Here is a 12,586-nt window from a genome sequence, read left to right on the forward strand (position 1 = left end):
CAGATCACAGAGCTAAATAGAGCTAACACCACCAGATCACAGAGCTAAATGGAGCTAACACCACCAGATCACAGAGCTAAATGTAGCTAACACCACCAGATCACAGAGCTAAATGGAGCTAACACCACCAGATCACAGAGCTAAATGGAGCTAACACCACCAGATCACAGAGCTAAATGGAGCTAACACCACCAGATCACAGAGCTAAATGGAGCTAACACCACCAGATCACAGAGCTAAATGGAGCTAACACCACCAGATCACAGAGCTAAATGGAGCTAACACCACCAGATCACAGAGCTAAATGGAGCTAACACCACCAGATCACAGAGCTAAATGGAGCTAACACCACCAGATCACAGAGCTAAATGTAGCTAACACCGCCAGATCACAAAGCTAAATGTCGCTAACACCACCAGATCACAGAGCAAAATGGAGCTAACACCACCAGATCACAGAGCTAAATGTAACCAACACCACCAGATCACAGAGCTAAATGTAACCAACACCACCAGATCACAGAGCTAAATGTAGCTAACACCACCAGATCACAGAGCTAAATGGAGCTAACACCACCAGATCACAGAGCTAAATGGAGCTAACACCACCAGATCACAGAGCTAAATGGAGCTAACACCACCAGATCACAGAGCTAAATGGAGCTAACACCACCAGATCGCAGAGCTAAATGGAGCTAACACCACCAGATCGCAGAGCTAAATGGAGCTAACACAACCAGATCACAGAGCTAAATGTAGCCAACACCACCAGATCACAGAGCTAAATGGAGCTAACACCACCAGATCACAGAGCTAAATGGAGCTAACACCACCAGATCACAGAGCTAAATGTAGCCAACACCACCAGATCACAGAGCTAAATGGAGCTAACACCACCAGATCACAGAGCTAAATGTAGCTAACACCACCAGATCACAGAGCTAAATGGAGCTAACACCACCAGATCACAGAGCTAAATGTAGCTAACACCACCAGATCACAGAGCTAAATGTAGCCAACACCACCAGATCACAGAGCTAAATGGAGCTAACACCACCAGATCACAGAGCTAAATGTAGCCAACACCACCAGATCACAGCTAAATGGAGCTAACACCACCAGATCACAGAGCTAAATGTAGCCAACACCACCAGATCACAGAGCTAACACCACCAGATCACAGAGCTAAATGTAGCCAACACCACCAGATCACAGAGCTAAATGTAGCCAACACCACCAGATCACAGAGCTAAATGGAGCTAACACCACCAGATCACAGAGCTAAATGTAGCCAACACCACCAGATCACAGAGCTAAATGGAGCTAACACCACCAGATCACAGAGCTAAATGTAGCCAACACCACCAGATCACAGAGCTAAATGGAGCTAACACCACCAGATCACAGAGCTAAATGGAGCTAACACCACCAGATCACAGAGCTAAATGGAGCTAACACCACCAGATCACAGAGCTAAATAGAGCTAACACCACCAGATCACAGAGCTAAATGGTGCTAACACCACCAGATCACAGAGCTAAATGTAGCTAACACCACCAGATCACAGAGCTAAATGTAGCTAACACCACCAGATCACAGAGCTAAATGGAGCTAACACCACCAGATCACAGAGCTAAATGGAGCTAACACCACCAGATCATAGAGCTAAATGTAGCTAACACTACCAGATCACAGAGCTAAATGTAGCTAACACCACCAGATCACAGAGCTAACACCACCAGATCACAGAGCTAAATGTAGCTAACACCACCAGATAACAGAGCTAAATGGAGCTAACACCACCAAATCACAGAGCTAAATGGAGCTAACACCACCAGATCACAGAGCTAAATGGAGCTAACACCACCAGATCACAGAGCTAAATGGAGCTAACACCACCAGATAACAGAGCTAAATGGAGCTAACACCACCAGATCACAGAGCTAAATGGAGCTAACACCACCAGATCACAGAGCTAAATGGAGCTAACACCACCAGATCACAGAGCTAAATGGAGCTAACACTACCAGATCACAGAGCTAAATGGAGCTAACACTACCAGATCACAGAGCTAAATGTCGCTAACACCACCAGATCACAGAGCTAAATGGAGCTAACACTACCAGATCACAGAGCTAAATGGAGCTAACACTACCAGATCACAGAGCTAAATGTAGCTAACACCACCAGATCACAGAGCTAACACCACCAGATCACAGAGCTAAATGTAGCTAACACCACCAGATCACAGAGCTAAATGGAGCTAACACCACCAAATCACAGAGCTAAATGGAGCTAACACCACCAGATCACAGAGCTAAATGGAGCTAACACCACCAGATCACAGAGCTAAATGGAGCTAACACCACCAGATAACAGAGCTAAATGGAGCTAACACCACCAGATCACAGAGCTAAATGGAGCTAACACCACCAGATCACAGAGCTAAATGGAGCTAACACCACCAGATCACAGAGCTAAATGGAGCTAACACTACCAGATCACAGAGCTAAATGGAGCTAACACTACCAGATCACAGAGCTAAATGTCGCTAACACCACCAGATCACAGAGCTAAATGGAGCTAACACCACCAGATCACAGAGCTAAATGTAGCTAACACTACCAGATCACAGAGCTAAATGGAGCTAACACCACCAGATAACAGAGCTAAATGGAGCTAACACCACCAGATAACAGAGCTAAATGGAGCTAACACCACCAGATCACAGAGCTAAATGGAGCTAACACCACCAGATCACAGAGCTAAATGGAGCTAACACCACCAAATCACAGAGCTAACCACCAGATCACAGAGCTAAATGGTGCTAACACCACCAGATCACAGAGCTAAATGTAGCTAACACCACCAGATCACAGAGCTAAATGTAGCTAACACCACCAGATCACAGAGCTAAATGGAGCTAACACCACCAGATCACAGAGCTAAATGGAGCTAACACCACCAGATCATAGAGCTAAATGTAGCTAACACTACCAGATCACAGAGCTAAATGTAGCTAACACCACCAGATCACAGAGCTAACACCACCAGATCACAGAGCTAAATGTAGCTAACACCACCAGATAACAGAGCTAAATGTAGCTAACACCACCAAATCACAGAGCTAAATGGAGCTAACACCACCAGATCACAGAGCTAAATGGAGCTAACACCACCAGATCACAGAGCTAAATGGAGCTAACACCACCAGATAACAGAGCTAAATGGAGCTAACACCACCAGATCACAGAGCTAAATGGAGCTAACACCACCAGATCACAGAGCTAAATGGAGCTAACACCACCAGATCACAGAGCTAAATGGAGCTAACACTACCAGATCACAGAGCTAAATGGAGCTAACACTACCAGATCACAGAGCTAAATGTAGCTAACACCACCAGATCACAGAGCTAAATGGAGCTAACACCACCAGATCACAGAGCTAAATGTAGCTAACACTACCAGATCACAGAGCTAAATGGAGCTAACACCACCAGATAACAGAGCTAAATGGAGCTAACACCACCAGATAACAGAGCTAAATGGAGCTAACACCACCAGATAACAGAGCTAAATGGAGCTAACACCACCAGATAACAGAGCTAAATGGAGCTAACACCACCAGATCACAGAGCTAAATGGAGCTAACACCACCAGATCACAGAGCTAAATGGAGCTAACACCACCAAATCACAGAGCTAACCACCAGATCACAGAGCTAAATGGAGCTAACACCACCAGATCATGGAGCTAACACCACCAGATCACAGAGCTAAATGGAGCTAACACCACCAGATCACAGAGCTAAATGGAGCTAACACCACCAGATAACAGAGCTAAATGGAGCTAACACCACCAGATCACAGAGCTAAATGGAGCTAACACCACCAGATAACAGAGCTAAATGGAGCTAACACCACCAGATCACAGAGCTAAATGGAGCTAACACCACCAGATCACAGAGCTAAATGGAGCTAACACCACCAGATAACAGAGCTAAATGGAGCTAACACCACCAGATAACAGAGCTAAATGGAGCTAACACCACCAGATCACAGAGCTAAATGGAGCTAACACCACCAGATCACAGAGCTAAATGGAGCTAACACCACCAAATCACAGAGCTAACCACCAGATCACAGAGCTAAATGGAGCTAACACCACCAGATCATGGAGCTAACACCACCAGATCACAGAGCTAAATGGAGCTAACACCACCAGATCACAGAGCTAAATGGAGCTAACACCACCAGATCACAGAGCTAAATGGAGCTAACACCACCAGATCACAGAGCTAACACCACCAGATCACAGAGCTAAATGTAGCTAACACCACCAGATCACAGAGCTAAATGTAGCTAACACCACCAGATCACAGAGCTAAATGGAGCTAACACCACCAGATCATAGAGCTAAATGTAGCTAACACTACCAGATCACAGAGCTAAATGTAGCTAACACCACCAGATCACAGAGCTAACACCACCAGATCACAGAGCTAAATGTAGCTAACACCACCAGATAACAGAGCTAAATGTAGCTAACACCACCAAATCACAGAGCTAAATGGAGCTAACACCACCAGATCACAGAGCTAAATGGAGCTAACACCACCAGATCACATAGCTAAATGGCGCTAACACCACCAGATAACAGAGCTAAATGGAGCTAACACCACCAGATCACAGAGCTAAATGGAGCTAACACCACCAGATCACAGAGCTAAATGGAGCTAACACCACCAGATCACAGAGCTAACACCACCAGATCACAGAGCTAAATGGAGCTAACACCACCAGATCACAGAGCTAAATGTAGCTAACACTACCAGATCACAGAGCTAAATGGAGCTAACACCACCAGATCACAGAGCTAAATGGAGCTAACACTACCAGATCACAGAGCTAAATGTAGCTAACACTACCAGATCACAGAGCTAAATGTAGCTAACACCACCAGATCACAGAGCTAAATGGAGCTAACACCACCAGATCACAGAGCTAAATGGCGCTAACACCACCAGCGGAAACAAAGAATAAACAGAAAATAAACATTGTCTGGTGAAATTGTTTAGTGGATCTGGTAGCAACAAGACAATTATAATAATAATTTAGGGAGTGTTTATATTTGTCCTGTTAGACAACGGGTACAAGTATGTATTGGAAATGTGTGTCTCGCATATCCCAACTGCCCCTTAGACGCCCCTAGGTAGTGGGGCCAGGGTCACCATTGTCACCAGCGCCCTTGTAGCAATTAGGGTTAAGTGCCTTGCTGAAGGGCACAAGTGACATATTTTTCACCTTGTCTGCTCTGGGATTCGAACCAGCGACTTTTCAGTTACTGGCCCAAAGCTCTAATCTCGAGGCTACCTGCTGCCCCAATTAGTGTCCATAGTTTGTTTTGTGTTTGGTACGATTGAGAGATGTATTATTTCTGTCTCAGCACCCTCTGGGTCACACTTCCACCCTGTCTCAGTCAGAGATGTATTATTTCTGTCTCAGCACCCTCTGGGTCACACTTCCACCCTGTCTCAGTCAGAGGAGCGGGCCAGTAGCTGCTGCTCCCTCTCCGAACACAGCATGTCCCCTGGTGACGAGTTGGGACAACCAGAGGAGGACCGCTACGCAGCCACCGTCAGAGATAACGAGGGGCAGAAGACTCATCGTTCTGGGGTACTGGTCGGTAGCAGGGAGGGGAAGATCTATGTTTTATATATATATATATAGTATACTGTATGTAGACTGTGTAAATGCCTCTGTCTATATTCTGTCTGTATATTTTCTCTATTGCTTGCATTGCCATATCACCAAGTAAAATTCTGTGTAAATGTACATGTCCTTGGGCGAAATAAAGGCTGTTTCTGATTCTGATCACTAGACACGTACCAGTCTCCTTGACCCAGACAGAGCTCTGTCCGTGCTCCCTGACGACAACGCTTCCTTCCTCAGCGGGGACATCCCTGCTAGAAAGCTGCTGGAGCTGCTCCAGAAGGACGTTGGGATGCCCAGCGGTAGCAGCAGTGCTCTCTCCTCTGCCTCTGAGACCTCTCTCAACAGGACTAACTTCTTTGGGGGAGAATCCAGGAGTGACAGCTGTGTTTCCAAACCAGGTGGCTTGAGAGAAGAGAGGGATGTGAGCCAAAGAGTGCAGCCTGACGTCTCACCTGAGCTGCAGCCTGACGTCTCACCTGAGCTGCAGCCTGACGTCTCACCTGAGCTGCAGCCTGACGTCTCACCTGAGCTGCAGCCTGACGTCTCACCTGAGCTGCAGCCTGACGTCTCACCTGAGCTGCAGCCTGACGTCTCACCACCAGTCACAGGGAGAAGAGAAGGCCCTCAAGGAGGAGCCTCCATCTCACCTGAGAAGACGGAGAAACTCAAAAGTAAACAGTCTTCGCGGATGTCTGAAATTTCCAACATCACCATCCGTTCCCTGAGCAGCCAGCCGGATGAAAGCAGTAATGCGCTCCGCAGGCAGCTCTGCTCGGAGCTAGAGAGGAGTCTGGACTCTGAGCCTGGAGCAGAGACCCAGAGAGGTGCAGGCCGTGGGCCCGTACCCTCCTTACACAGTGAAGTCAACACACTTGACATTGTCACCAATACACCTAACGTTTTAACAACTGGATCCGCCAAAGGGAGGTTGAGCGTGACCAGAGGGCTACTGGACAGTGTGTTAGGGGCCGGGGCCGGGGTCGGGGCCCAGTTTTCAGCAGGGTTCAGTGTGGAGCGAGGTCATAGGGAGACAGACCTCTGGTCCTCAGGGAACCAGACAGGCATAGAACAAGACGTCTCGTTCCTGAGCCTCCTCCCCCAGCCCGTGTCCCAGTCCACCCCAGGTGTGTTCCTCCACGCTCCAGTCAGATCCAGCACTAAGCTGTCTGCCCTCACCTTTAACATGGAGGTCTCTCAGCGCTCTTCAGGCTCCAGAGTCTCCTCCCAGCCCCAGCCTGCTGTAGTCACCCTGCCTGATAGAGCCACCCCTGTCCCGGACCCCCCTCTGCCTGCCAGAGAGACAGTACAGGAGCCCCCAGGAAGAAGCCACCATTCTCTCCCCAGTCTCAACTACCTACAGAAGGTTGATGCCTGGAAGGCCAACCAGAGTTCAAACAAGATGTCGTTCTATGACAACCTGTCTCTTCAGGGCTTCTCCGGGGTCTCTCCCAAGCAGAAGGCCTACGATGCAGTCTCTGAGTCTCTGACCCGTATGCTGACTCTTCCACAGCTGGGCAACCAGACCCTCAGCAGGTGTGAATCTGGACCCTCCTCCCCTACCAGAGGGGAGGCAGCAGGTAGTGGTCTTCCCGAGAGAGAGGACACAGCAGGGCCTGTAGGAGGGCCATCCCCCCTGGGCAGGTCTCAGTCTCACTCCTCCCTCAACACAGTGGTCACGTCTATCCAGAGAGCTCAGCATGCACAGACGCACACTGACCAGGACAGCAGCCAGACACAGACAGAGGAGGAGAGCGCTCCAGGGCAGCCCAGGGAGTTGGAGAGGACCCAGGGAGGGTCAGGGTCAGACAGGGTTCAGTCAGGAGGTAGACCTGAACAGCCCAGTGGTGCTCCAACCGAGCCCTCTCCTTTCATCAGCCTGGGACGCTTCAGTAACGTGTCATCAAACCGAGACGTCCTCTCCAGCTCCCAGGACAGTGGTCACAGTGGGCAGAACTTTGAGGTGTCCGTCAGGGCTGCTTCTTCTGTGGTCAGTCTGGAGGTGGATAACTATGCCCCGTACTGGTCCTCCAAACCCTCCTCACCACACAAGGAGAGGGAGCTCAACATTGAAGAAAGGATTCCGGTAAGACTAATTTGACAACTTATGTGAGGAGGGAAGGTGTCCAACATTCTGCTCTGTTGATCTGAAAATAACACCATATCTATACAATAACATGTTCTTATGGACTCACTGTATATGACTGTTTTGATTCTGATCTGCAGATGTACCTTCACAACCTTGGGATCGACCAATCTCCTTCTACGATCCTCAATCCCTTTGGACCTCGAGGGCCAATCAGAGAGCCAGAGTTCTCTCCCACTGATCTGTGCACCATAAAGGGATCCACAGCCACTGGCACGCCAACCAAGAGCACACAGCCTTCTGAAGGTAGGTAACCATCCTATAGGACAGCCTTCTGATGGTAGGTAGGTAGGTAGGTAGGTAACCATCCTATAGGACAGCCTTCTGAAGGTAGGTAGGTAGGTAGGTACCCATCCTATAGGACAGCCTTCTGATGGTAGGTAGGTAGGTAGGTAGGTAGGTAGGTAGGTAGGTACCCATCCTATAGGACAACCTTCTGAAGGTAGGTAGGTACCCATCCTATAGGACAGCCTTCTGAAGGTAGGTAGGTAGGTAGGTAGGTAACCATCCTATAGGACAGCCTTCTGAAGGTAGGTAGGTAGGTAGGTACCCATCCTATAGGACAGCCTTCTGAAGGTAGGTAGGTAGGTAGGTAACCATCCTATAGGACAGCCTTCTGAAGGTAGGTAGGTACCCATCCTAAAGGACAGCCTTCTGAAGGTAGGTAACCATCCTAAAGGACAGCCTTCTGAAGGTAGGTAGATAGATACCCATCCTAAAGGACAGCCTTCTGAAGGTAGGTAGATAGATACCCATCCTAAAGGACAGCCTTCTGAAGGTAGGTAGATAGATACCCATCCTATAGGACAGCCTTCTGAAGGTAGGTAGGTAACCCATCCTAAAGGACAGCCTTCTGAAGGTAGGTAGATAGGTAACCCATCCTAAAGGACAGCCTTCTGAAGGTAGGTAGATAGATACCCATCCTAAAGGACAGCCTTCTGAAGGTAGGTAGGTAGGTAACCATCCTATAGGACAGCCTTCTGAAGGTAGGTAGGTAGGTACCCATCCTATAGGACAGCCTTCTGATGGTAGGTAGATAGATACCCATCCTAAAGGACAGCCTTCTGAAGGTAGGTAGGTACCCATCCTATAGGACAGCCTTCTGAAGGTAGGTAGGTAACCATCCTATAGGACAGCCTTCTGAAGGTAGGTAGGTAACCATCCTATAGGACAGCCTTCTGAAGGTAGGTAGGTAACCATCCTATAGGACAGCCTTCTGAAGGTAGGTAGATAGATACCCATCCTATAGGACAGCCTTCTGAAGGTAGGTAGGTACCCATCCTATAGGACAGCCTTCTGAAGGTAGGTAGGTAACCATCCTATAGGACAGCCTTCTGAAGGTAGGTAGGTAACCATCCTATAGGACAGCCTTCTGAAGGTAGGTAGATAGATACCCATCCTATAGGACAGCCTTCTGAAGGTAGGTAGGTAACCATCCTATAGGACAGCCTTCTGAAGGTAGGTAGATAGATACCCATCCTATAGGACAGCCTTCTGAAGGTAGGTAGGTAGGTAGGTACCCATCCTATAGGACAGCCTTCTGAAGGTCAGCCTTCTGAAGGACTCCTTGCTGTCCCCAGTCCGCCTGGCCTTGCTGCTATTCCAGTTTCAACTGTTCTGCCTGCGGGTATGGAACCGCCACCTGTCCCAGACCTGCTGTTTTTCAACTCTTAATGATCGGCTATGAAAAGCCAACTGACATTTATTCCTGATTATTATTTGACCATGCTTGTCACTTATGAACATTTTTGAACATCTTGGCATAGTTCTGTTATAATCTCCACCCGGCACAGCCAGAAGAGGACTGGCCACCCCTCATAGCCTGGTTCCTCTCTAGGTTTCTTCCTAGGTTTTGGCCTTTCTAGGGAGTTTTTCCTAGCCACCGTGCTTCTACACCTGCATTGCTAGCTGTTTGGGGTTTTAGGCTGGGTTTCTGTACAGCACTTTGAGATATCAGCTGATGTACGAAGGGCTATATAAAATAAACTTGATTGATTGATAGGTAGGTACCCATCCTAAAGGACAGCCTTCTGAAGGTAGGTAGGTAGGTACCCATCCTAAAGGACAGCCTTCTGAAGGTAGGTAGGTAGGTACCCATCCTAAAGGACAGCCTTCTGAAGGTAGGTAGGTAGGTACCCATCCTAAAGGACAGCCTTCTGAAGGTAGGTAGGTAGGTAACCATCCTAAAGGACAGCCTTCTGAAGGTAGGTAGGTAGGTAACCATCCTAAAGGACCGCCTTCTGAAGGTAGGTAGGTAGGTAGGTACCCATCCTAAAGGACAGCCTTCTGAAGGTAGGTAGGTAGGTACCCATCCTAAAGGACAGCCTTCTGAAGGTAGGTAGGTAGGTAGGTACCCATCCTAAAGGACAGCCTTCCGAAGGTAGGTAGGTACCCATCCTAAAGGACAGCCTTCTGAAGGTAGGTAGGTACCCATCCTAAAGGACAGCCTTCTGAAGGTAGGTAGGTAGGTACCCATCCTAAAGGACAGCCTTCTGAAGGTAGGTAGGTAGGTACCCATCCTAAAGGACAGCCTTCTGAAGGTAGGTAACCATCCTAAAGGACAGCCTTCTGAAGGTAGGTAGATAGGTAGGTAACCATCCTAAAGGACAGCCTTCTGAAGGTAGGTAGGTAGGTAGGTACCCATCCTATAGGACAACCTTCTGAAGGTAGGTAGGTAGGTAGGTAACCATCCTATAGGACAGCCTTCTGAATGTAGGTAGTTAGGTAGGTAGGTAACCATCCTATAGGACAGCCTTCTGATGGTAGGTAGGTAGGTAGGTAGGTAACCATCCTATAGGACAGCCTTCTGAAGGTAGGTAACCATCCTAAAGGACAGCCTTCTGAAGGTAGGTAGATAGGTAGGTAACCATCCTAAAGGACAGCCTTCTGAAGGTAGGTAGGTAGGTAGGTACCCATCCTATAGGACAACCTTCTGAAGGTAGGTAGGTAGGTAGGTAACCATCCTATAGGACAGCCTTCTGAATGTAGGTAGTTAGGTAGGTAGGTAACCATCCTATAGGACAGCCTTCTGATGGTAGGTAGGTAGGTAGGTAGGTAACCATCCTATAGGACAGCCTTCTGATGGTAGGTAGGTAGGTAGGTAGGTAGGTAGGTAGGTAGGTAGGTAGGTACCCATCCTATAGGACAACCTTCTGAAGGTAGGTAGGTACCCATCCTATAGGACAGCCTTCTGAAGGTAGGTAGGTAGGTACCCATCCTATAGGACAGCCTTCTGAAGGTAGGTAGGTAGGTAGGTACCCATCCTATAGGACAGCCTTCTGATGGTAGGTAGGTAGGTGGGTAACCATCCTATAGGACAGCCTTCTGAAGGTAGGTAGATAGATACCCATCCTATAGGACAGCCTTCTGAAGGTAGGTAGATAGATACTAATCCTATAGGACAGCCTTCTGAAGGTAGGTAGGTAGGTAGGTACCCATCCTATAGGACAGCCTTCTGATGGTAGGTAGGTAGGTACCCATCCTAAAGGACAGCCTTCTGAAGGTAGGTAGATAGATACCCATCCTATAGGACAGCCTTCTGAAGGTAGGTAGGTAGGTAGGTACCCATCCTATAGGACAGCCTTCTGATGGTAGGTAGGTAGGTAGGTAACCCATCCTAAAGGACAGCCTTCTGAAGGTAGGTAGGTAGGTACCCATCCTAAAGGACAGCCTTCTGAAGGTAGGTAGGTAGGTAACCATCCTATAGGACAGCCTTCTGAAGGTAGGTAGGTACCCATCCTAAAGGACAGCCTTCTGATGGTAGGTAGGTAGGTAACCATCCTAAAGGACAGCCTTCTGAAGGTAGGTAGGTAGATACCCATCCTATAGGACAGCCTTCTGAAGGTAGGTAGGTAGGTAACCATCCTAAAGGACAGCCTTCTGAAGGTAGGTAGGTAAGTAGGTAACCCATCCTATAGGACAGCCTTCTGAAGGTAGGTAGGTAAGTAGGTAACCCATCCTATAGGACAGCCTTCTGAAGGTAGGTAGGTAGGTAGGTAACCATCCTAAAGGACAGCCTTCTGAAGGTAGGTAGGTAGGTAGGTAACCATCCTATAGGACAGCCTTCTGAAGGTAGGTAGGTTGGTAGGTAACCATCCTAAAGGACAGCCTTCTGAAGGTAGGTAGGTAGGTAGGTAACCATCCTATAGGACAGCCTTCTGAAGGTAGGTAGGTTGGTAGGTAACCATCCTAAAGGACAGCCTTCTGAAGGTAGGTAGGTAACCATCCTATAGGACAGCCTTCTGAAGGTAGGTAGGTAACCATCCTATAGGACAGCCTTCTGAAGGTAGGTAGGTAACCATCCTATAGGACAGCCTTCTGAAGGTAGGTAGGTAACCATCCTATAGGACAGCCTTCTGAAGGTAGGTAGGTAACCATCCTAAAGGACAGCCTTCTGAAGGTAGGTAGGTAACCATCCTATAGGACAGCCTTCTGAAGGTAGGTAGGTAGGTAACCATCCTATAGGACAGCCTTCTGAAGGTAGGTAGGTAACCATCCTAAAGGACAGCCTTCTGAAGGTAGGTAGGTACCCATCCTATAGGACAGCCTTCTGAAGGTAGGTAGGTTGGTAGGTAACCATCCTAAAGGACAGCCTTCTGAAGGTAGGTAGGTAACCATCCTATAGGACAGCCTTCTGAAGGTAGGTAGGTAACCATCCTATAGGACAGCCTTCTGAAGGTAGGTAGGTAACCATCCTATAGGACAGCCTTCTGAAGGTAGGTAGGTAAC

General features: G+C 48.2%; 1 protein-coding gene across 1 annotated transcript in view; it reads left to right on the forward strand.

Annotated features, from left to right (window-relative positions):
* alms1 (ALMS1 centrosome and basal body associated protein) overlaps window positions 1-12,586 on the forward strand; it is a 61,988-nt gene that overhangs the window by 4,104 nt on the left and 45,298 nt on the right. The window contains exons 6-8 of the mRNA XM_038984486.1: window positions 5,506-5,676; window positions 5,882-7,798; window positions 7,939-8,104. Coding sequence (XP_038840414.1) covers window positions 5,506-5,676; window positions 5,882-7,798; window positions 7,939-8,104 — 2,254 coding nt within the window. The remainder of the gene's footprint in view (window positions 1-5,505; window positions 5,677-5,881; window positions 7,799-7,938; window positions 8,105-12,586) is intronic.

This window comes from Salvelinus namaycush, unplaced genomic scaffold, assembly GCF_016432855.1.
Source record: "Salvelinus namaycush isolate Seneca unplaced genomic scaffold, SaNama_1.0 Scaffold244, whole genome shotgun sequence".
Taxonomy (NCBI): Eukaryota; Metazoa; Chordata; class Actinopteri; order Salmoniformes; family Salmonidae; genus Salvelinus; species Salvelinus namaycush.